Source organism: Pipistrellus kuhlii, unplaced genomic scaffold, assembly GCF_014108245.1.
Source record: "Pipistrellus kuhlii isolate mPipKuh1 unplaced genomic scaffold, mPipKuh1.p scaffold_m20_p_4, whole genome shotgun sequence".
Taxonomy (NCBI): Eukaryota; Metazoa; Chordata; class Mammalia; order Chiroptera; family Vespertilionidae; genus Pipistrellus; species Pipistrellus kuhlii.
Genome location: NW_023425540.1, coordinates 620,078 through 644,642, shown reverse-complemented (window position 1 = coordinate 644,642; position 24,565 = coordinate 620,078). Strand labels below are relative to the sequence as shown.

Genomic DNA, 24,565 nt, shown 5'->3' with positions numbered 1-24,565 from the left:
TCCATCTTCCTCTGGGCTCCGCCCTCCTCCTGCTCCGTCCTCCTCCCAGCTCCATCCTCCTCCCGGCTCCATCCTCCTCCCAGCTCCGTCCTCCTCCTGCTCCGTCCTCCTCCTGCTCCGTCCTCCTCCTGCTCCATCCTCCTCCCAGCTCCGTCCTCCTCCTGCTCCGTCCTCCTCGTGCTCCGTCCTCCTCCTGCTCCATCCTCCTCCCAGCTCAGTCCTCCTCCGGGCTCCGTCCTCCTCCCAGCTCTGGCCTCCTCCCAGCTCTGGCCTCCTCCTGCTCCATCCTCGTCCCGGCTCCATCCTCCTCCCAGCTCCATCCTCCTCCAGGCTCCATCCTCCTCCCGGCTCTGGCCTCCTCCTGCTCCGTCCTCCTCCTGCTCCGTCCTCCCCCGGGCTCCGTCCTCCTCCCAGATCCATCCTCCTTCCATCTTCCTCTGGGCTCCGTCCTCCTCCTGCTCCGTCCTCCTCCCGGCTCAGTCCTCCTCCTGCTCCGTCCTCCTCCCGGCTCCGTCCTCCTCCTGCTCCGTCCTGGCTCAGTCCCGAGGCCCCTCCCGCTGTGCCAGGGCTTGTGAGGGCGCGTCTCTGGCCCCGGATGAGAACGGGAGACGGTGATGAGGCGGTGGAGACGCTGGTCCTCCCACAGTGCATGTTAAAGGCCGCTTCTTCTCCGCGGACAATGGGGAATTGTTCCCTGCAGGCTTCAAACTCGTTTCAGTCAGCACGTGGCCGCTGCCAGCACAGCCCGTGTCTGAGGCAGGCGCGGCCGGCTCCGCTCCCCAGGCGTGGCCCTGCTCCCGTGGCGCCCTCACGCTGCCCGGGCGTTCTCCGTTCGTCCGTATTGGACGGCGCCTCCGTGTTTTCTCCGGAAACTCTGCCCGTGCTGGGAGGCCCCTCCGGCGGCCGCTGGGTGGAGGACACGCTGTTCCCTCCGAGAGCCGGCGGCCGCGGGGCGGCTCCCTGTGCTCCCACTTCTCCCTAACGGCGCCGCTGGGCGGGCGTGTGCCCTGAACCCACAGACAGGCCCCGCCCGGCGTCGGCCCCAGGGGAGTGGGAGGTGCTGCGGGAGCCCCGCGCCTGGGGTGCAGGCCTGCAGCGCAGGGGGCAGGCAGGGCGGCCCGGACCGCAGCACCTCTCGGTGGGCTGGGGGAGGCAGGTGTCCGGAGGAGGTGGCTCTGGAGGGGGGACCCCTGCCGAGACTCAGGGAAGGACGCTGAGGCAGAAGGAGCCCCTGGGACGGAGCCGGGGGCGGGAGGCACCTGGTGCGCTGGGGAAACGGTGAGCCGTGCGTTTGGCCGGGAGCCGAGGCCGAGGCTGGGACAGGCTCAGCCCCAGGGAGCTCCCCCGTTCCTCCCGGGAGTGCATCCTCTGACCAGCACCCCCCATGTCACATGTGGAACGAACTGTGGACGGAACAGATGTGGACGGGGTGGATGCGGGAGTATCCAGGGGCCTGTGTGAGGACAGCCAACGAGTGAAATGAAATAAGTTTGAAAAACCGAGGGCTCAGGATGTGTTTGTGCCTAGAGCGAGGCTAGCTGAACGGACACGGGAGCAGCTGACGGACCGAGGACAGGCCGCCCTCGCCGCCGACGCAGGGCCATGTGGGCCTGGGCGCTGTGGGTGCTCCCGCTGCTCTGCCCCGGCGGCCGGGCAGGTAGGTGGCTGCGCGGTGCTGGGCGGCGCGGGTCCCACTGCCTTCTCCGGGCGGGAGCTGCCCAGGGAGACCGAGGGGCACTGGCCCCGGCCCAGGAGGGGCACAGGGGGTTCAGGGCCCTGCATGGGGGGTTTGGCCGCGTGCATGTGGATGCGTGTGTATGCGTGTGTATGCGTGTGTATGCGTGTGGATGCGTGTGGATGCGTGTGCCAATGGGGTAAGATGGCCTGTCATATCTTCCAAGGGACGGAGTGAGACTCCCATCGCCAGTGAGGAGAACATGCCACCCCTCACGGCTCACCACCCCGCCCAGGTCCGCTGCCGTCCTCCCCACGCCCAGGGCTGCCGTCCCCACGCGCTGAAGCTGTGTGTGTGTGTGTGTGTCTGTGTTTCAGCCCCGCCGGCCAAGCCCGAGAACGTCTCCTGCGTCTTCTACTATCGGACGAACTTCACCTGCACCTGGAGCCCCGACCCGGCGGCCGGCCACACGCAGTACTGGGTCCGGAGGACGTACGTGCAGGGCCGTGTGCGGGGGAGGGAGGAGGCGGGCTCGGGGCGTCTGGTTCTCAGGGCCGGCTTCTGGGGGGCCACGGGGCATCCAGGCGCAGGGGCCGGCGTGGCTGCTGAGCCCGGCTGACGGTGGGGTGGGGCGGCTGCGGCCTGGCTGACCGCTGTCCGGGCACACGCACGGAGGACCGGTCTGTCCGTGTACTGTCTCCAGCGGCGTCCCTCCTCCTGGAACGTGTGGTAGAGCTTTCCTTCTCCGGGCTCGGGTGGAGGGAGGGTGCCTTTCCGCCCCAGCTCGCGGTGTGGCCCTGTCATCAGTAACCACCGGGACGAAGTCCAGTTTTCACGGCCTCACGCCTCCCTTGTCCAAATTCTGTCAGAAAAATGACAAAACCTATAATAATGAAAGCATAATATGCTAAGTAGACCGGATAGCCAAACAACCTTCTGGACGTCCTTTCTAATGAGGCTGTCATGGCGGAGGCCGAGGCAGAGGTGGTTAGGGGTGATCAGGCAGGCAGGTGGGCAGCTAGGGGTGATCAGGCAGGCAGGTGGGCAGCTAGGGGTGATCAGGCAGGCAGGTGGGCAGCTAGGGGTGATCAGGCAGGCAGGTGGGTAACTAGGGGTGATCAGGCAGGCAGGTGGGCAGCTAGGGGTGATCAGGCAGGCAGGTGGGTAACTAGGGGTGATGAGTCAGGCAGGTAGGCAGCTAGGGGTGATCAGGCAGGCAGGTGGGCAGCTAGGGGTGATCAGTCAGGCAGGTAGGCAGCTATGGGTGATCAGGCAGGCAGGTGGGCAGCTAGGGGTGATCAGGCAGGCAGGTGGGCAGCTAGGGGTGATCAGGCAGGCAGGTGGGTAACTAGGGGTGATCAGGCAGGCAGGTGGGCAGCTAGGGGTGATCAGGCAGGCAGGTGGGCAGCTAGGGGTGATCAGGCAGGCAGGTGGGCAGCTAGGGGTGATCAGGCAGGCAGGTGGGCAGCTAGGGGTGATCAGGCAGGCAGGTGGGCAGCTAGGGGTGATCAGGCAGGCAGGTGGGTAACTAGGGGTGATGAGTCAGGCAGGTAGGCAGCTAGGGGTGATCAGGCAGGCAGGTGGGCAGCTAGGGGTGATCAGTCAGGCAGGTAGGCAGCTATGGGTGATCAGGCAGGCAGGTGGGCAGCTAGGGGTGATCAGGCAGGCAGGTGGGCGGCTAGGGGTGATCAGGCAGGCAGGTGGGTAACTAGGGGTGATGAGTCAGGCAGGTAGGCAGCTAGGGGTGATCAGGCAGGCAGGTGGGCAGCTAGGGGTGATCAGTCAGGCAGGTAGGCAGCTATGGGTGATCAGGCAGGCAGGTGGGCAGCTAGGGGTGGTCAGGCAGGCAGGTGGGCAGCTAGGGGTGATCAGGCAGGCAGGTGGGTAACTAGGGGTGATCAGGCAGGCAGGTGGGCAGCTAGGGGTGATCAGGCAGGCAGGTGGGCGGCTAGGGGTGTTCAGGCAGACAGGTGGGCGGCTAGGGGTGATCAGGCAGGCAGGTGGGCGACTAGGGGTGATCAGGCAGGCAGGTGGGCAGCTAGGGGTGATCAGGCAGTCAGGTGGGCAGTTAGAGGAGATCAGGCAGGCAGGTGGGCAGTTAGGAGCCAGGTGGTCTGTCTGTTTTTTCCACTTCAAAGTGAGCCTAGAGGTGCCAGCTCTGTTCTGTTTGGTGTTTAAATGCAAGAGCTCCTGTCTGCTCCTCTCTCTCGCTCCTTAAAATGGGTCCCGGTGAGGCGAGGGGAGCCCCTTGTGCTGTGCAGAAGAGGGGCAGTGCCTGGCGGCCCTGTGGGTGGCGGTGGCGGTGGCAGGTGTCACAGGGCCCAGCAGGGCCCGAGAGGCGAGAGCAGGTCCTTGGCTCCGAGGGAGGCGCCTCTCCCAGACCGGCCGCCTTCCCAGCGGGAGAGCCGCGCACACTGTTTCCAACAACACCTCACGGGACACGGGACGTGCACGCCATGCACACCTCCACAGGCCACGGAATCTCGTCTTCCACTCTCTCCCTGACCGTTCGGCCACGGGGAGCCGGTCTTGGCCTAGGGCCACGCAGGACCGTGGTGGCTGCCTCTGACCTCCCGGCTGTGGTTCACCAGCCCCTGGGCAGGCCCAGCGACCAGGTCCACGTGGCTTACCACCTTCCGTGCTCACTGGCCTCAGCCTCGTCCGTCTCCTGCCAAACCCGGACCTCGTGGCTAGAGCTGCACCGGGGCAGGGGATCCTGCCGGTGTGTGTGCGCGTGCGTGCGGGCTTATTTTATTTTATTTTATTTTATTATTTTATTTTATTTTTAAATATGCTTTATTGATTTTTTACAGAGAGGAAGAGAGAGGGAGAGAGAGTTAGAAACATCGATGAGAGAGAAACATCGACCAGCTGCCTCCTGCACACCCCGCACTGGGGATGTGCCCATAACCAAGGTACATGCCCTTGACCGGAATCGAACCCGGGACCCTTCAGTCCACAGGCCGATGCTCTATCCACTGAGCCACACCGGTTTTGGCGCTGGGCAGGATTTCAGTGATCTGTCTTGGAAAATACTTCAATGAGTTTCCTGAAAACAGTATATACCTCTGGTAAAAAATTTGATCTGAAAAACATAAAGAATATTAAAAAAAAAAAAAAAAAAATCACCCCAAATCCCATCACCAAAAGTGACAGCGTTAGTGTTTTGACAAAGACCTTTCCGGCGCCCTCTGAGAACAGTGATGTCAATGCACGAGTCGATCTAAATGTGACTATTTGGCAGGTAACACGAATCCTGCTCTTTCTCGCCAGTAGTAGAGTGTGGGCCTCTTTCTGTGTGAACAGATGCAGGTGTGTTGAAAGCCATTGTTTACATCCTAGTGAAGTGTCTCCATCACTCATTTCACAAACTCTCGGGTCTGTTCTGTTAGGAAGCGGTTCTCAGGGTGGTTCTGGGGTCCTGGGGCCCAGTCCTCGCCGTGGCCAACGCGAGACCAGGGCGGTCTCCGCGGCTCAGCCTGGGCGGCAGGCGCAGCGAGCTGCATCTCGCCGGGAGGGAGGGAGGCCTGGGGAGAGGGAGTCACACCTTCTGGTCTCACAGTTCTCCAGAGAAACCCAGACGGAACCAAGAAATATGCCCTTCGCACGGTGAGTCTGGCTAGGCTTCCACACTGCTGAACGAGCTCACATCGACCCGCTTTTTCCTCAAAGCTCTTTCGGAAAGAAAAACGACACTTGTCACCCTGCAAGCGAGACTCCCACGTCCTGCTCCTTCTTTCCCCCGATAACCCTCCCGGACGTTTACACCATCCAAGTGGAGGCTCAGAACGCGGACGGGACCGCGGCGTCGGACGTGACACGCTGGTCCTTAGCTGCCGTAGGTACGTGTCCTTGGACGTCTTTCCTGCTCGCTTCCCAGAGACCCGCCTCCCCCTTTGTGGTTCATCCTCTCCTGCAGCATTTTTCACCGCTGACTTTCAGAGAGAGCGGAAGCGGGGAGAGACAGAAACATCGGTGTGGGAGAGACCCATCTATCTGCCTTCCGCATGGGGCTGGGGTTGCCTGCAACGGAGGTACATGTCCTTGACCGGAATCGTACCCGGTACTCTTCGGTCCATGGGCTGGCGCTCTATCCACTGAGCGCGCCGGCCAGGGCGAGGGGACTTTTTCTCGATCGGGTATGCATTTGGCTGCTGCGAACAAACCTCTGCTGTTTCCAGGGCTCCGACCAGATCCGCTGAGTGCTCTCTGGGGTGTGTGTTTGTTTTTCGTGTTTCTATGGGGGAACAGAACCTTGGGGGATTTCCTCGCCATCGTTTTGCTGACATCACTCAGTATACATGCTTCTCTCAGCAGTTCCGACGGTGAAAATTAATGACACGGATGACACGGCTCCCGGGTGACACGCCCAGCCGGCGGGAGGGCTGGGTTCGTGGGAAGGGTGGGGATTTTGGAGTGGGCGCCAGTGAATTCCAGCTGGGTTCCCAGGAGAGTGTTAGCTTCCCAATCCCAGCCTGACCTTCTTAGCAGTGCATCCAGCATGTGGGAGGTGGTCGGAGGAGCTGACTCGATGAGGATGGAGCTGCAACGAGTGAGGCTTTTTGGAGAGCAAATGGCAGGTGTGGAAGCCACTGACACATGCTCACTCGGTCACTCTGCCCTCAGGGGCCTCAGGAAACTACCGAGACCAGCAGAGATGCAGCTGTCCCCCCATCCACTCACTAACAGACCGCGCGCCAGCATCTCCCTCCCGGGTGCATTGTCCAGTTTGGGGTAGATGTCATGAGCACGTTCTGACTTGCAAATCTGTGGTTTTTATTTTCAGCAAAAATGGAAGCACCAGTGATTTCCAGTGTGACACCAGTTGTGGCTGTCAAACGGATGCTTCAGATACAATGGGTCAAGCCTAAGCTGGCCCCAGCCTCGTCCCCGTTAAAATGCCGGCTTCGGTTCAGGATGGCGAACAGCACCCACTGGGTGAGTCGTGCCGGTGTTCCGTCCGGGGCCCAGAGCAGGGCTGCCTGACGCTGCCGTCCAGCTGGACACGCTCTCTCCTCTCCACGCCCTCCGCCCGCCCTTCGGGGGGAGCGTCTCACCCCAGGCGCCCGCGTCCTGAGCACCTGCCAGAGAGGCTGGGGCATGGCTCCTTCCTTTTCCACTTTATGAAGCTGTGATATAAAGCACACATTTCGCAGAGCGAACAGAACATAGTATGCATTAACAGATGTCGTTGTCCACTCAACACTGTGAGCTCCTTTCGGGCCTCAGTTCAAACCCTGACGGCGCCTCCGGTTTGGGCGCGAACGGCCCGGCCTGGGAGGTTCCTCTGTGGACCGCGCAGATGGGAAAGGGTCGGATTCGGGATCGAACGCCACCGGTTCTGTAAGCCGAGAGAGGGTCGGAGTGAAGGAGAGAAAGGGAAAGATAACAGGGCTCCACCAGCTCAAAGTCGTCTCTGCCTTGTAGATGCAAGTCAGCTTCAAAGTGGAGGCCGAGAGAAACACCCACACCTCCAACCTCACGGGGCTGCAGGCCCTCACGGAGTACGAGGTGGCGCTGAGCTGTGCGGTCCAGCAGTCCCCCTTCTGGAGCGCCTGGAGCCCAGTGCACAGAGGAACCACCGAGGAAGGCGAGTGCCCGGCCCCTCGGCCCCTCCACCTGCCCGGGTGGACCTGCCCGGGTGGACCTGCCCGGGTGGACCTGCCCGGGATGGGTGGTGCCCTCCACCTGCCCGGGTGGACCTGCCCCGGGTGGACCTGCCCCGGTGGACCTGCCCGGGTGGACCTGCCCGGGGTGGGTGGTGCCCTCCACCTGCCCGGGTGGATCTGCCCGGGTGGACCTGCCCGGGTGGACCTGCCCGGGGTGGGTGGTGCCCTCCACCTGCCCGGGTGGACCTGCCCGGGTGGACCTGCCCAGGTGAACCTGCCCGGGTGGACCTGCCCGGGGTGGGTGGTGCCCTCCACCTGCCCGGGTGGACCTGCCCGGGTGGACCTGCCTGGGTGGACCTGCCCGGGATGGGTGGTGCCCTCCACCTGCCCGGGTGGACCTGCCCCGGGTGGACCTGCCCCGGGTGGACCTGCCCCGGGTGGACCTGCCCGGGTGGACCTGCCCCGGGTGGACCTGCCCGGGTGGACCTGCCTGGGTGGACCTGCCCGGGTGGGCGGTCAGGGACCGGGGAACTCCAGTCCCGGAGCCGGGGTGTCCGGGCTTGTCCTTGGCAGGGTCTCCCCGGCCACAGGGCGTCAGCCCCCGAAGTGGCTTTCTGTCCCGTGAGCCGGGCCCCGGGGCGTCAGCCCCCGAAGTGGCTTTCTGTCCCGAAGGAAGGCGGGAGCCGGCACAGCGGGTTCTCTGGGGAAAGGCCTCGCCGTAGCGGGCGGTGTAATATTCACAACCTCCTGTGACAACCCCAGGCGGCACTGCAGCCCCGGAGCTCCGGCCCCCAGCGTGAGGGCGGGGCTGGCTGGGGCGGGAGGGCGCCCCCCGTGACGGAGGGAGGAGGACAGCTGGCTGGGGTGCCATCGCTGGGCCCGCTGGGACCCCGGCCTGGCTGTCCGGAGCCTCCGTGCTGCGGCCCCTCTCCACGCGAGGAGCGGAGCCCGTCCAGGCACCCGCTTCTGTGCTGGCTCAGAGAGTGCGCCACCCAGGAACGCCAGGCTCCCGTATCACTGGGCCCTCCCGGAGGCCCTGTTTGCAGGGGAGTGGGATGCAGCTGCTCAGAGGCCCCGGGGTGTGCCGCTCTGTAAACCGGGAGCCTGCGGGCTGACCCGGCCGGCAGCCGGCCGGCGTGTGATGGACGAATGCGAGTTTCTCGGGGCTGGAGTCCTGGCTGGTCAGGACAGTTTCCCTGGAGACAGGACGGGAGTCTGGGTGTCCTGGGGTGGTTTCCATAGAGACAGGACGGGAGTCCGGGTGTCCTGAGGTGGTTTCCATGGAGATAGGACAGGAGTCCGGGTGTCCTCTAGGTGGTTTCCATGGAGACAGGACAGGAGTCCGGGTGTCCTCTAGGTGGTTTCCATGGAGACAGGACAGGAGTCCCGGTGTCCTCTAGGTGGTTTCCATGGAGACAGGACGGGAGTCCGGGTGTCCTGGGGTGGTTTCCATGGAGATAGGATGGGAGTTCAGGTGTCCTTGGGGTGGTTTCCATGGAGACAGGACGGGAGTCCGGTGTCCTTGGGGTGGTTTCCATGGAGACAGGACGGGAGTCCGGTGTCCTTGGGGTGGTTTCCATGGAGACAGGACGGGAGTCCGGGTGTCCTCGGGTTGGTTTCCATGGAGACAGGACGGGAGTCCGGGTGTCCTTGGGGTGGTTTCCATGGAGACAGGACGGGAGTCCGGGTGTCCTCGGGGTGGTTTCCTTGGTCCCCGCTGGCCGCACTGTGGGGCTGGCCGCCTGGAGGCCAGGTTCCCTCGGGGCCTTGTCTGCACGGCCTGCCTCCTCCCGTAGTTGCCACGGCTCCCGTGACCTCCTGGCCCGTGTGGCTCAGCCTCCCGCTAGTGCATCGCAGTCTGGCCGGCCTCTGGCGTCCGCCTGAGCCGCGGGTGGACGGCCAGGATCCAGACGGCCTGGCAGCCGGCCGGGCTGCAGCTGTCGCCGTGGGAGAGGCCGCCCAGCAAGCTGCTGTCTGGGTCCTGGGCTCACACAGTGGGCACACCCACCACGCAGCCACGGAGCCCGTGCCTGTGTTTTCCCACCCCTCCCCCCAGCAATGCCCTCCCCGTGTCCTGCACGCTGCAGTTCTCACAGGGGAAGCCAGCACCTCAGACCTCTGTAATAGTTTGGGATTTCCAAGTGAAGCACTGCCTGTGTCCGTGTGGATTTCAGCACATTGCGTGCTCCGGCTTTTACCCATGTGGAAGCAGGTGCAGATCTCCTGCATGACACGTGACATAGTCCACTGCTTTACTGCTATGAGCTTGTGGCCCAGGCGGTGTCCTCCTCCTACTGTCCACGCAGACAAAGTGGGCACAGCCAGCGGCTGGGCCGTGGGCCGTGGGAGGAGCTGGAACTGTTGGGCTTCACGTGTGAGCTCATCTGCATTCCACTGCGATGCGTCTGCCAGATTGAACTGAAGACAGAGCAGCAGTGGTCTTGGCAGGGACAGCGGGCTGGTTCCAGCCGTGGAGACGGGGCGCCTCCTGGCGTCAGCCCTGCAGGCTGTGCGGGGAGCCCCACCGGCCCTCAGCTGGGAGCACTGCTCCATCGGCCCTCGCAGTCTTCGCTCCCCTGTGCGCCGTCAGGCGACCAGGGGCTGCGGCAGACGCTCAGACATGAAATGGCGCATCATCTGAACCGAGCCCTGTGCTCTGTTCCACGGGGGTGGCTGCACCTTCCCCCTGAGCTCACAGGCAGGAAGTCACAGAGCCTTCCCCCTGAGCTCCCAGGAAGTCACAGAGCCTTCCCCTGAGCTCACAGGCAGGAAGTCACAGAGCCTTCCCCTGAGCTCCCAGGAAGTCACAGAGCCTTCCCCCTGAGCTCCCAGGAAGTCACAGAGCCTTCTACCTGAGCTCGCAGGAAGTCACAGAGCCTTCTACCTGAGCTCCCAGGAAGTCACAGAGCCTTCCCCCTGAGCTCACAGGCAGGAAGTCACAGAGCCTTCCCCCTGAGCTCCCAGGAAGTCACAGAGCCTTCCCCCTGAGCTCACAGGCAGGAAGTCACAGAGCCTTCCCCCTGAGCTCCCAGGAAGTCACAGAGCCTTCTACCTGAGCTCCCAGGAAGTCACAGAGCCTTCTACCTGAGCTCCCAGGAAGTCACAGAGCCTTCCCCCTGAGCTCCCAGGAAGTCACAGAGCCTTCCCCCTGAGCTCCCAGGAAGTCACAGAGCCTTCCCCCTGAGCTCCCAGGAAGTCACAGAGCCTTCCCCCTGAGCTCCCAGGAAGTCACAGAGCCTTTCCCCTGAGGTCCCAGGAAGTCACAGAGCCTTCTACCTGAGCTCCCAGGAAGTCACAGAGCCTTCCCCCTGAGCTCGCAGGAAGTCACAGAACCAGCCGGTGGCGTGTTTTCCTTGGGCTGATTCCAGTCCCGCAGCCACGCCGTTCCCACCTCACTGTTGGGCAGCACTGATCCCGCTGCCTCCCCAAGCACTCCCTCCCCGTTACCTCCTCTTCTTCCCCCCACCTCTCCCTTTCCCTCTCCCTCTCTTTCCCTCCCCCTCTCCCTCTCCCTCCCCCCCTTCCCCGTGCCCAGCCTGTCTGCTCCCCGCAGTTCCCCTGGGCCTGGACCTGTGGAGGGTGCTGGGACCGGCTCAGGAGGACGGGAGCCGCCCAGTGAGGCTGCTGTGGAAGGTGAGAGCTCTGGGGCCTTCAGTCTCCGTGTCTTCATAACCTGGGGCTCTGCCGCCAGAGCTGTGATTCTTGGACTTTGACCTCCCGAATTTCCTGCCCAAGAGGCTTTATGATGCCCCAGACTTCCCAGGGGTTTCCCTGCTCAGAGCCTGTAGGTCACCTTATGGGCTAGGATTAGGATTTAGGATTAGGGTTAGTGTTACAGGTAGGGCTAGGATTAGGGTTAGGGTTAGGGTTAGTTAGGGTTAGGGTTAGGGTTAGGGTTAGGCTTAGGGTTGGGGATAGGGTTAGGTTGGGGTTAGGGTTAGGGTTAGGGATAGGGTTACAGGGTTAGGGTTGGTTAAGGTTATTAGGGTTAGTTAGGGTTAGGGATAGGGATCAGGTTAGGGTTAGGGATAGGATAGTGTTACAGGGTTAGGGTTAGGGATAGGGTTACAGGGTTAGGGTCAGTTAGGATTAGAGTTAGGGTTAGGGATATGTTACAGGGTTAGGGTTAGTTAGGGTTAGGTTGGGGTTAGAGTTAGGGTTAGGGATATGTTACAGGGTTAGGGTTAGTTAGGGTTAGGTTGGGGTTAGAGTTAGGGTTAGGGATATGTTACAGGGTTAGGATTAGGGTTGGTTAGGTTAGGGTTAGTTAGGGTTAAGTATAGTGTTACAGGGCTAGGGTTAGTTAGGGTTTGTTAGGATTAGGGTTAGGGATCGGGTTAGGGTCACCTTGCAGGTCCTGGGGCTGCATCCAGGCCTGTCCCTCTGTCGGGCGGTGCAGAGGCATTAGCAGAGGCACCGGCCTCCAGTGGGAGTTCAGGGCCACCCGCAGGCAGAGGCACAGCTGGGCCTCTCACCCGGGACTTGGCCTGAGAGGGCAGCCATGGAGCGGGGTGCTGGGTGCTGGGTGCCCGGGGGTGGAGATAGGAGGCCCAGGCCAGCAGTGACCACGACCAGGACAGTCCTGGCGGCTCTGTGTCCGTGTGGGATGGAGGGAGACACAGCGACAGGAGACGGCGCTGCTCCCTGGCCTGCACCCGCCAGCCTCCGGCGCGAGGCCCCTTAGCGCTGACGCCGCGGCCAGCACCCCCTCTCGGGCCCTGGGGGTGAAGTCGCCGTGTGGCGCTGCTCCCCGGGAGGGCACCTGCCTCGTGTTGTTCACCCGCCCCCTCACCATCCGCCCCGGCTCCGGCCTTTCCCTTGTTTTGGCAACAAACTAGGTTCCCCGCGCTCAGAGGGCCCTGGAGCGAGCGCTCAGCTACCAGGTCTGGTTCTTCCCGGAAAACACCACCAACCTCACCGAGACCGTGACCACCAGCCGCCCGCAGCTGGCGCTGACGCTGGGCGCCCAGGCCTACCGGGTGTGGGTGGTGGCCGCCAACTCGCTGGGCCAGAGCCCGCCCGCCTCCCTGCGGGTCCCGGCCGCCACCGAGGAGGGTGAGTGCAGCCGCTGCCAGGGGTCAGGGGTCAGGGGTCAGGGGGCCGGTGGAGCAGAGGCTGCTGGGCTCACAGCCCTGGAGGAGAGGAGTCACACCCCCCACCAAACCCCACCCTCACCCGGCTGCAGTGCCAGAGCTCTGGGGGGTGTGACGGGAGCCCCCTCTCCTGCTCTTCCAGGGCGGGCTCTGGTTCTGAAGACCCTGGTGGTGGTGGTGGTGGTGGGCAGTGGCTGTGGGCAATGGGCGGCGGGGGGTGGGGGGTGGGCGGTGGGCAGTGGGGGGTGAGGATGGGCGGTGGGTGGTGGGTGGTGGGCTGTGGGCAGTGGCCGGTGGGGGGTGGGGGGTGGGCGGTGGGCGGTGGGCAGTGGGGGGTGAGGCGAGGCACACACCTGGGCGGTCTCCCTCTGGTGCTCACAGCACTTTCAATAGACAGAGTGAACTCTGACCCCCGGCCTGGGCTGGAGTGAACTCTGACCCCCGGCCGGGCTGGAGTGAACTCTGACCCCCAGCCGGGCTGGAGTGAACTCTGACCCCCGGCCGGGCTGGAGTGAACTCTGACCCCCGGCCTGGGCTGGAGTGAACTCTGACCCCCGGCCTGGGCTGGAGTGAACTCTGACCCCCGGCCGGGCTGGAGTGAACTCTGACCCCCGGCCGGGCTGGAGTGAACTCTGACCTCCGGCCGGGCTGGAGTGAACTCTGACCCCCGGCCGGGCTGGAGTGAACTCTGACCCCCGGCTGGGCTGGAGTGAACTCTGACCCCCGGCCGGGCTGGAAGCCAGGGCTCAGCGCCTCTGGGGCAGGGTCCTCGCGGCCTGCTCCCGGCAGCGCGTCCCGCATGGCGGGCAGGTCCCGGGCGGCACCGGGGGCCTTGGATGCGTGTCTTCCTGGGGCAGATGAGGTCTCCCCGGAGGCGGGTTCGAGGCGGGTGTGGGCAGCCTGGGCAGTGGGCACCGGTGCCCTGTCCACCACCCCAGCTCCGGAGCCTCAGGCTCGCTCTGGCCGCGGGCGTCCCTGTGACTGAGGGCCCTGCGAGGCGAGTCCTCGGCCTCAGCGCGGCAGCGAGGGGTTTGGGGGGAACCGAGGTCAGAGGCGCCTGGTCATCGGAGGGAGGTGCGAGGAGGGACCTGAGGGGGAGGGCAGCACACGGGGTCTGCAGGAGGCCGAGCCCCCGCTGCCCCGGGCGCGGGTGCGGGGCGCTGAGGGGGCGAGGGTGCGAGGCGGTGGGTGTGCAGGGGTCTGGGGGTGCGGGGCGATGGGGGTGCGAGGCGGCGGGGTGCAGGGGCGCTGAGGGGCGGGGGCGGCGGGGTGCGGGGTGCGGGGGTGCGGGGCGGAGGGGTGCAGGGGCGCTGAGGGTGCGAGGCGATGGGGTGCGGGGCGGCGGGGGTGCGGGGGTGCGGGGCGGCGGGTGCAGGGGCGCTGAGGGGCGGGGCGGCGGGGTGCGGGGTGCGGGGGTGCGGGGCGGCGGGGGTGCGGGGCGGCGGGTGCAGGGGCGCTGAGGGGCGGGGCGGCGGGGTGCGGGGTGCGGGGTGCGGGGCGGCGGGTGCAGGGGCGCTGAGGGGCGGGGCGGCGGGGGTGCGGGGCGGCGGGGTGCAGGGGTGCTGAGGGGGCGGCGGGGTGTGGGGGTGCGGGGCGGCGGGGTGTGGGGGTGCTGAGGGTGCGGGGCGATGGGGGTGCGGGGCGGCGGGGTGCAGGGGCGCTGAGGGGCGGGGCGGCGGGGGTGCGGGGTGCAGGGGCGCTGAGGGGCGGGGCGGCGGGTGCAGGGGCGCTGAGGGGCGGGTGCAGGGGCGCTGAGGGGCGGGGCGGCGGGGCGGCGGGGGTGCGGGGTGCGGGGTGCGGGGCGGCGGGTGCAGGGGCGCTGAGGGGCGGGGCGGCGGGCGGTGGCGGCGGGAGCACATCCCGAGGCCGGCCCCCTCTGTCCACAGCGTTCCGGGGCGTCCAGGCCGTGCAGGCCGGCCTCTCGCAGGCCGGGCTGGCGGTGGCGTGGCAGAGCTCCGCGCCGCACGTGGACGCGTGGATGGTGGAGTGGCTCCCGGACGTGGACGCCGAGCCCCCCGCCCCGTCCTGGGAGGCGGTGACCGGGGCCAGGAACTGGACGATCCGGCAAGGTAGCCGGCCCGGCCTCCTGGGAGCGGCTCAGGCGGAGGGCGGGGGCCAGGGGTCCGAGCAGGCACACCCTCAGGGCGGCCCCTGAGTGAGCGGACGTGAGCGAGGCCGGCGCCGCCCATCCATCAGCCCGAGCTCCTCATGCGTCACCGTCCGCGGGGAGACCTCCACCTGCCGGACGCGGGCCGAGACCCGGGCCCAGGCGTCCGGGTGGGCCCCCAGCCTCAGCTGGGCCGGGGGGCGGGGGGCCCGGGGGGCGGGGGGCCGGGGGGCTGCCTCACGTCTCTCCCGGGGGCCGTCGCTCTGTCAGAGGGGCAGCTTTCGTTCTAAGGATCAGTTTAGCAATGTTAGGACAGGAGTCGATGCGAGGCCCTCCGCCCTAACTCCCCACCGTCCAGACGTGGGCGCGAGGGAACGGGAGAGCTGGCGTGAGCCTCAGGCCGCACCTCCAGGCCGGCGTGCTCCCTGCGCCAGGCCCGGCCGGTAACGCTCCTTTCCTCCGTTGCAGATGAGCTAGCGCCCCTCCAGTGCTACAACATCTCAGTGTACCCACTGTGGCAAGACCGCGTGGGCCAGCCGTGTTCCGTCCAGGCCTACGCCAGGGAAGGCGGTGGGTGTGCGGGGGTGGCGGGGGGCGGGGGGGCACTGGGGCCTGTCCAGCCGCAGCCCATTTCAGAGAGGAAGGAGAGGGAGAGAGAAACATCAGCGGTGAGAGAGAATCATGCCTCCTGCACGCCCCCACTGGGGGGTGGAGTCCACAGCCTGGCATTTGCCCGGCCGGGAATGGAACCGGGACCTCCTGGTTCACAGGTCGGCGCTCGGCCACTGAGCCACCGGCCGGATACAGACGCTCTTGAATTGTACAGCAGGAAGCTGGGTCTTCCCGGCCGGCCTCCCAGACGTGGCTGTGTCTTTCTGGGAGCCACCATCTCCCAGGGCCCCGTGGGATCTGCGTCCTCCTGCGGCCAGGGCGGGCTCGTCCCCGTCTGGTACGGCGGGACCGACGGGAGGCGCGGGGCTGGGTGTGGGTCGGAGTGAGGCCGTGAGAAAGTCCTTCCCTCTTCAGACGCCGAGCCCAGCGAACAGTCCCCCGGGGCTGATCCACCCCCCACGCCGGCGCGGGTCTGAGGCCGGCAGGCCCCGAGGGGGGCGGGGCGCGGGGGGCCGGCTGGGCTCACGGCCTCTCCCCCTCCAGTCCCGGCAGCAGGCCCCGTGCCCAGGGCGGAGGGCATCGGCGTGACAACCGTCTCCATCGTGTGGGAGGAGGTTCCCAAGCACCAGCGACACGGCTTCATCTGCAGCTACACCGTGTTCTACCAGGCCGAGGGCAGCGCGGTGCTGGGTAAGCGGGCTCCGGCCGCCGGATCCGGGCCCCCGGGGGGGGCCGCCACCCCCGCGTCCCCGGCTCCCGGGCCCCCCCGGGGGGGGAGCCGCCTCCTCCCGCGTCCCCGGCTCCTGGGCCCCCCCGGGGGGGCCGCCTCCTCCCGCGTCCCCGGCTCCCGGGCCCCCCTGTGGGGCCGCCACCCCCGCGTCCCCGGCTCCCGGGCCCCCCCGGGGGCCGCCACCCCCGCGTCCCCCGCTCCTGGGCCCCCCCGGGGGGCCGCCACCCCCCACGTCCCCGGCTCCCGGGCCCCCCAAGAGGGCCACCTCCTCCCATGTCCCCGGCTCCCGGGCCCTCCGGGTGGGGGGCCGCCTCCTCCCGCGTCCCCGGCTCCCGGGCCCCTCTGGGGGGCCGCCACCCCCGCGTCCCCAGCTCCTGGGCCCCCCCGGGGGCCGCCACCCCCGCGTTCCCGGCTCCCGAGCCCCCCACCCCCGCGTCCCCGGCTCCCAGGCCCCCCCCCAAGAGGGCCGCCTCCTCCCGTGTCCCCGGCTCCTGGGCCCCCCCCGGGAGGGCCGCCTCCTCCCGTGTCCCCGGCTCCTGGGCCCCCCCGGGAGGGTCTGGAATCGGGTGAGAGGGCGGGTCGGTCCCTGTGGGTCTGTGGGAACCGGGTCAGTCCGGTTGCTGTCCGGCTCAGACGGGGCACTCCTGGCCGCGTTCCCGCCTGGCTCGCCAGTCGCAGACCATGGCCTGCTGGGCCTCCTGCTCCTGCACACCTTCCTGTCCCCCCGGGGGCCCTGGGGGCACTAGCCCTGCCCTCCCGCTGAGGCCACTCGGGGACGCCCCAGCCGGCTCACCCTCCGGCTGTGGGCTGTGCCCGCCGTGGCCTGGCCGCTGGGACCGTGTGTGGACGTGCCTGACGGGCCGGGAGCGCTGTGAGCAGACCCCGCGGCCCGCTGTGCCGGGCTGAGCCGGAGGGGCCGGGCGGGCGGCCTCCAGCTGAGCCGTCAGAGCCCGGCTTCCCACCGCGGCCCCAGCAGCAAACGCGGACTGTCTGCACACACACACACACACTCACACACACACACACACACACACACTCACACACACTCACACACACACACTCACACACACACTCACACACACTCACACACACACACACATACACTCACACACTCACACTCACCACACACACTCACACACACACTCACACACACTCACACACTCACACACACTCACACACACTCACACACACACACACACCCACACACACACACACACTCACACACACCACACACACACACACTCACACACACACACACACACAACCACACAACACACACACACCTCTCTCTCACACAGCACACGCACACAGGACACACACTCAGCGCACACTCACACTCACACACACACACTCACACACACATCACACACACTCACACACACAGACACTCACACACGCACACCACATCACACACACTCACACACACACACACTCACACACACACACACTCACACACACACACTCACACACACACACCACACACACACTCACACACACACCCCACACACACACACACTCACACACACACACCACACTCACACACACACACACACTCACACACACCCACACACACACTCACACACACTCACATCACACACACACACAACACTCACCACACACACACAACACTCACACACACACCACACACACTCACACACACCCACCACTCACACACACACACTCACACACACACACTCACACTCTCACACACACACACACACACTCACACACACTCACACACACACACACACACACTCACACACACACACTCACACACACACACACTCACACACACACACACACACACTCACACACACACACACACACACTCTCACACACATTCACACACACACACACTCACACACACTCACACACACACACACACACACACACCTCCCCGTTGGCTGCTCAGAGCCCATGCTGCCTTGTGGCACAGGTGTCTCAGAAGGAGCTCCCATTGGCATGTTCTCCAGAGTGAACGGGCCGAGCACATGGCTGTGCTTGTCAGCCTTCTGCGTGTCTTCTCGGGGGGAAGTCTTTGCAATCTCCTGGCCCACTTTTTAAAAAATACATTTTATGATTTCTTACAGAGAGGAAGGGAGAGGGAGAGAGAGCTAGAAACATCGGTGAGAGAGAAACATCGGCAGCTGCCTCCTGCACACCCCCCACTGGGCATGTGCCCCCAACCAAGATACATGCCCTTGACCGGAATCGAACCTTCAGTCCACAGGCTGATGCTCTATCCACTGAGCCACACGGTCTCGGCTCCTAGCCCGTTTAAGCTGTCTTCCTGTCACTGAGCTGTAGAAGCTTGTAAATATGTCCTGGACAAGGTCCTCATCACACAGCTGGCTTCCCGCACACTCCCGCTGTGGCCGCCTCTGCGCAGGAGAAGTCCCGCCCAGCCGTTTCTCCGGGCGGTGTGCGCGGCGTCGGACCGCCTTCCCCGGGGGGCCTCCGGGGTCCCGTGGTTTGAGCTCCTAACGGGCCCCCGTCGCCTGGATGGGCTCTTCTGGAGGAGAAGCGGGTGGGAGAGCGGCCCAGCCTGGTCCCCATGTTCTTACCCGGTCCGCCCGGCTGTGCTTCTCCTTCAGCCAAGACGGTCGGCGCCCGCACCCTGGGGTGCCGCCTGGAGTCCCTGAGGCGCAAGACCTCCTACTCCGTCTGGGTCATGGCCAGCACCAGCGCCGGCGGCTTCAACGGCACCAGGATCGCCTTCCAGACGCTGTCCGTCAGTGAGTGCCCCCCGCCCGCCCGCCCGCCGTTCTCCGGCCGTGGGGGGGGGAGGGTGCCCCCGGGCTGGTGCCCCTGGCGGGCGGGCGCAGGGAGAGGGCCTGGGCGAGGAGAGGAGGGAGGTGGGCAAACCGAGCGAATTCAGAGACCGGCCATCGGCTCCTTCCTGCTGGGCGGCCCCCAGTCACCGTGAGGAGGCGGGTCCAGCTCCTGCCAAGTTCACCCTCGGCCCCGAACCAGCTGTCACTCAGGCCGGCCCCGGTCAGAGGTGGCGGCCTCGGGGGGATCGGGTGGAGCGAGCCCGGTGGCTCGCAGGAAGGGCCTCGCCCTCGCCATTCTGGAGCGTTTTAAGCAGAAGAGCACGTCCTACGCTCCACGCGCCAGCTTTCACGTCAGAAACGGGAAGCAAGACGAGCCTGAGGGATGCAGCGAGAATGCCCGGCGGAGAGCGGGAGCTGACGCCGACTGTGCCCGCAGGTGTCCTGGAGGTCTGCCTGGTGGCCGCGCTGGGCGGGGGCGGGCTGCTGCTGCTCAGCGCCCTGGCCGCGGCCTGCGGCCTCCGGAAGCCCAAGTGAGTGAGGGGGCCGGGCTGCCGGCCGGAGGCGGTGCCACGCACCCCCGGCACACGCACCCCCGGCACACGCACCCCCCGGCACACGCACCCCCGGCACACGCACCCCCGGCACACGCACCCCCCGGCACACGCGTCCCCCGACACACGCATCCCGGGCACACACACACCCCCGGCACACGCACCCCCAGCACACGCACCCCCGGCACACGCGTCCCCCGACACACGCATCCCGGGCACACACACACCCCCGGCACACGCACCCCCAGCACACGCACCCCCGGCACACGCACCCCCAGCACACGCACCCCCGGCACACGCATCCCCGGCACACGCATCCCGGGCACACGCACCCCCGGCACACGCACCCCCGGCACACGCGTCCCCCGACACACGCATCCCCGGCACACGCACCCCGGGCACACGCACCCCCGGCACACGCACCCCCAGCACACGCACCCCCGGCACACGCACCCCCAGCACACGCACCCCCGGCACACGCATCCCCGGCACACGCATCCCGGGCACACGCACCCCCGGCACACGCATCCCGGGCACACGCACCCCCGGCACACGCATCCCCGGCACACGCACCCCCGGCACACGCACCCCCGGCACACGCGTCCCCCGACACACGCATCCCCGGCACACGCATCCCGGGCACACGCACCCCCGGCACACGCACCCCCGGCACACGCGTCCCCCGACACACGCATCCCCGGCACACGCATCCCCGGCACACGCATCCCGGGCACACGCACCCCCGGCACACGCATCCCGGGCACACGCACCCCCGGCACACGCATCCCGGGCACACGCACCCCCGGCACACGCACCCCCGGCACACGCGCCCCCCGACACACGCATCCCCGGCACACGCATCCCGGGCACACGCACCCCCGGCACACGCATCCCGGGCACACGCACCCCCGGCACACGCATCCCGGGCACACGCACCCCCGGCACACGCACCCCCGGCACACGCGTCCCCCGGCACACACGTTCCCCGGCACACGCATCCCGGGCACACACACCCCCAGCACACGCACCCCCGGCACACGCACCCCGGGCACACGCACCCCCGGCACACGCGTCCCCCGGCACACGCACCCCCGGAACACGCATCCCCCGGAACACGCACCCCCGGCACACGTGTCCCCCGGAACACGTGCCCCTGGCACACGCGCCCCCGGAACACGCATCCCCCGGAACACGCACCCCCGGAACACGCATCCCCCGGAACACGCACCCCCGGCACACGCATCCCGGGCACACGCATCCCCGGCACACGCACCCCCAGCACACACACCCCCGGCACATGCGTCCCCCGGCACACGCGTTCCCCTGCACACGCCCACTGCGCCCCACGCCCCATGCCCCACACAGAGCTCTGGACCCACAGAGGACCCTCCCACGGCCCTCCCGAGGCGGCCCCCGTGGGAGCAGCCACGGGCTGTCTGACAAGGTGCCCTGCTCCACTGAGTCAGGGCGTTGGCCGCCCTGTGCTGGGCACCAAGGCTCCCAGCTGGCGGGCAGAGCGGAGGGCGGGCACCCACAGGGAGGGGAGCTGTCTCCGGGCGCCGTGCTGCTGCCCCAGAGCCTCCTGCCTCAGGGAGCTCAGGCTCCTTCCCGGAGGCCTCCATCTTCGAGGGGCTGGCAGTCACCGTGCCGCCAACCTCAGCGCTGCCCCTCCGCCCCCTCCCCCGGGGCTTCAGGCAGACTGTCTGACAGCCCGGACTGCTGTGGCCGGGACCCGCCGGGACTCTCCCCTGACGTCACCTCGGAGAAGGCCTGCGGGAAGCAGCGGGGGGGGGGGGGGGGGGTGCTGTGAGGGGCAGGTCTCTCCCCCCAGGCCCCCGTGTGACTTCATGTCACCCCCATGCAGCTTCGCTTCCCCGTCTGAGCTGGAGCGGGCTGCCCTTCTGTCCCAGGAGCCACGCAGCTCCCCGGACACACACACACACACACACCCGGGCACACCAGGCTCCCGGACTCAGCGTGTGGGAACCCTTCTCCCAGGCTGAAGCACCTGTGCTGGCCGGACGTCCCCAACCCTGCCCGGAGCAGCTTGGCCGCGTGGGGAGGCGGGAGCCTCAAGGTGAGCGCGTCTGCCCGGAGGCCACTGAGCCGCCGGTGAGGGCGGGGAGCGGCTGGCCGGCTTCATGGCCGAGGGCAGGACCGGGGGCGGGACCGGGGGCGGGACCGGGGGCGGGACCGGGGGCGGGGACCGGGGGCAGGGACCGGGGGCGGGGACCGGGGGCGGGGACCGGGGGCGGGGACCCGGGGGCGGGGACCGGGGGCGGGGACCGGGGACGGGGACCGGGGGCGGGGACCGGGGGCGGGGACCGGGGGCGGGGACCCGGGGGCGGGGACCGGGGGCGGGGACCGGGGACGGGGACCGGGGGCGGGGACCGGGGGCGGGGACCGGGGACGGGGACCGGGGGCGGGGACCGGGGGCGGGATCGGGGGCGGGGACCGGGGGCAGGGACCGGGGGCGGGGACCGGGGCGGGGGACCGGGGGCAGGGACCGGGGGCGGGGACCGGGGGCGGGGCCCGGGGGCGGGACCGGGGGCGGGGATCGGGGGCGGGACCGGGGGCGGGGACCGGGGGCAGGGACCGGGGGCGGGGACCCGGGGCGGGGACCCGGGGCAGGGACCGGGACGGGGACCGGGGGCCCATCGGGCTTTGAGTGACTCATCTTTAGTCCCCACATGACCCCTGGGGTGCCCTTCGCTCTTCCAGGGTAAGCCGAGCCCGAAGGAGGTGGACGATGCCCTGAGCACAGAGGACAGCGCTCTCAAGCCCAGTGACCTCATTGACAAGTTGGCGGTGAACTTCGAGAATTTCCAGGAAGAGGTTTCCGCAGAGGAAGAGGGAAAGGGCCAGGAAAGCATGCTGGGAGGGGACACGAATGAGTACGTGACCTCCCCCTTCAGGCCTTACTGTATCCTGAAGCCGTTCACTGAGGCCGAGGCCCCGCCCACTGTAGCTGAGGCCCCGCCCACTGCGGCTGAAGCCCCACCCACTGTATCTGAAGTCACTCCCATTGCAGCCGAGGCCCCGCCCATGGCAGCCGAGGCTCCTCCCACTTCACCCAAGGCTCCGCCCACTGTGGCCGAGGCTCCGCCCAGAGAGCCCCGGCGCCTGCGCTCTGGCAGCCGGGAGGGCACCAGCCCGGAAGCTGAGGAGCAGCTTGTCCCTTCTGCCCGGCGCCCAGGGCCCGCCAGCGCCTGCCGGGAGGGGGCGCCCACCCTGTACCTGAAAAACTCGGTGACCACCAGGGAGTTCCTCGTGTCTGCGGAGCTTCCCGACCAAACCAAGAGGGCCACCTAGAGGCCGCCGGCGGCCCCTCTGCGGGGGCGGCCTGCAGAGGCGCCTCCCCGCCGGGCGTCTGCGCCCATCGGCTGTCAGGAGGCTCCCCTGCCTCTGGGGCGTCTGCGCCCATCGGCTGTCAGGAGGCTCCCCTGCCTTTGGGGCGTCTGCGCCCATCGGCTGTCAGGAGGCTCCCCTGCCTCTGGGGCGTCTGCGCCCATCGGCTGTCAGGAGGCTCCCCTGCCTCTGGGGCGTCTGCGCCCATCGGCTGTCAGGAGGCTCCCCTGCCTTTGGGGCGTCTGCGCCCATCGGCTGTCAGGGGCCCAGCCTGGGGCCTCGCCTCAACGTCCGGGCACACTTCCGTGGCCTCTCCTCGGCGTCCGGACACACTTCCGTGGCCTCTCCTCGGCGTCCGGACACACTTCCGTGGCCTCTCCTCGGCGTCCGGGCACACTTCCGTGGCCTCGCCTCAGTGTCCGGACACACACACTTCCGTGGCCTCGCCTCAGTGTCCGGACACACACACTTCCGTGGCCAGGCCGTGGTCTCAGTGGCACCTGGGCGGGCGGCTGGGAGGGGGCGTCTCCATCACCCGGCCCCCGGGCCCGGCCGCTCCTCTCCTCGGCCCTGGGACTCACGCTGTGGGTCCCCAGCACGTCCCCGATGTGTCACCTTGAAGCTCCAGCCCAGAGCAGCACCCGCAGCCTCGCCCGCACCCACAGCGCCCGGCGCTGCAGGATCACAGCGACTCCTGGGCACCGGCTCCGGCGGGCCAGCGGGTCTGCCCGCCTCCCGGCCGCTGCCCAGCCGACACCGTCGGGGCCCTCTGCCCCCGTCGTGCCCCGAAGCCTGTGGCAGAGAGACACCCACATTCAGAGGCCTCGCCCTGAGCCTCGCTGACTCAGCGGCCGGCACGCCGGACAGACACGCCCTGGGCCTCTGCCCAGCACAGCTGCTGCCTCCACAGCAGCCCCTGCCCATGCCCCGTGGAGCCCAGAGCTCGAACCCCTGACAGTGTGGGGCCTGAGCCTCTGTGTGGACAGCAGGGGTCAGCTCCCTGACCGGGGCCTGGGCTGGCGCCGGGCTGGCCTGTGGGTGCGGCCGAGCGGCTGGCGGCGTGTCCTCCCGGGAGGGGTCAGTGCTCGGGCGGGACCTCCTGCCGCCTCTCGGCTGTGCGTACGCGTCATCCCGTCCCCGTCACTGACAGCCCGGCCAAGGCCCTGGCACGGGCCAGCTCGCCAGGCTCCGGGCGCTCGGTCTGTGACTCAGGCGTGCTCCGGGCCCATCCTGAGGGGCCGGTGGGAGGTGAGAGTGTCCAGGGGGTGTCTGCCCACGGCTGGTGTCGGCCGTGGCTGACCCGGCCCCGGGCACAGGCCTTCTCCCGGCGCGCCCTCCTCACTCCCGCTCGGTCTGCAGCCCCGTCTCCTCCGCTCCCAGACGGCGCGGCCAGCGGGGAGGGACAGGCAGGCTCTGGGACCCGCCCACGGCTCTGGGGCCAGAACGGGACCAACCAGAGGGCACCCCGACTCTGGGCTGTGACGGGCTCTCCCGACCCCCCCCCCCAACAGTGTGACTAGGGCGCTTCTGTGAACCCCTGCCCCCTCCCCCGAGTTCCCGGTGCCCTTTGCCCCCCGCCTTTGGACTGAGATCTTGGGGGGGTCCAGCCTGGTGCCCATGCCTCTCTCTCCTGGCATTTTTGCTGGGCACCTCCAGCGGGGGACGCCCCCCATTCTGTGTGCGGGAGGGGCCTGGGGGCGTGCCTGGAGGGAAGAGGAGGGTGTGTGGAGGGTGCTCCCCACTTGTCCGTCTACCCATGAGGCTCTCAGAAGCTGACAGCTGGGCAGAGAGGGGCTCCAGGGCCTGTGAGTGGGTTACCTCTGCCATCCCCCGATCCTGCTGCACCCTCCACCTGGCCCTCTCCCGCCCCCTCTGGCTTCTGCTGCCGGCCAGCAGCTGGTCTCTGTGGCTCCTCCTCTTCTCGTCTCCCCCCCCCCCGCCCGCCCTGCCCGTTCCCATCAGCCCCCCTGAGCTCCCCCGGGCCCCGGCCGCCTGGGAGGACCCAGCGTCTGGTTCGGGAAGCGCCGGCGGTGCCATGGTCGGCGTGGCCACCGGTCAGAGCGCGG

General features: G+C 67.7%; 1 protein-coding gene across 1 annotated transcript in view; it reads left to right on the top strand.

Annotated features, from left to right (window-relative positions):
* IL31RA (interleukin 31 receptor A) overlaps window positions 1–23,023 on the top strand; it is a 28,622-nt gene extending 5,599 nt beyond the window's left edge. Inside the window, exons 2-15 of the mRNA XM_045571489.1 lie at window positions 1,528–1,657; window positions 2,053–2,173; window positions 5,348–5,517; window positions 6,462–6,613; window positions 7,103–7,265; window positions 10,838–10,917; window positions 12,123–12,339; window positions 14,264–14,446; window positions 14,953–15,054; window positions 15,640–15,786; window positions 18,421–18,561; window positions 19,037–19,130; window positions 21,150–21,228; window positions 21,873–23,023. Of these exons, the coding sequence (XP_045427445.1) occupies window positions 1,603–1,657; window positions 2,053–2,173; window positions 5,348–5,517; window positions 6,462–6,613; window positions 7,103–7,265; window positions 10,838–10,917; window positions 12,123–12,339; window positions 14,264–14,446; window positions 14,953–15,054; window positions 15,640–15,786; window positions 18,421–18,561; window positions 19,037–19,130; window positions 21,150–21,228; window positions 21,873–22,463 (2,295 nt within the window). The 5' untranslated portion in view covers window positions 1,528–1,602 and the 3' untranslated portion in view covers window positions 22,464–23,023. The remainder of the gene's footprint in view (window positions 1–1,527; window positions 1,658–2,052; window positions 2,174–5,347; window positions 5,518–6,461; window positions 6,614–7,102; window positions 7,266–10,837; window positions 10,918–12,122; window positions 12,340–14,263; window positions 14,447–14,952; window positions 15,055–15,639; window positions 15,787–18,420; window positions 18,562–19,036; window positions 19,131–21,149; window positions 21,229–21,872) is intronic.
* The last annotated feature ends 1,542 nt before the right edge of the window (window positions 23,024–24,565 follow it).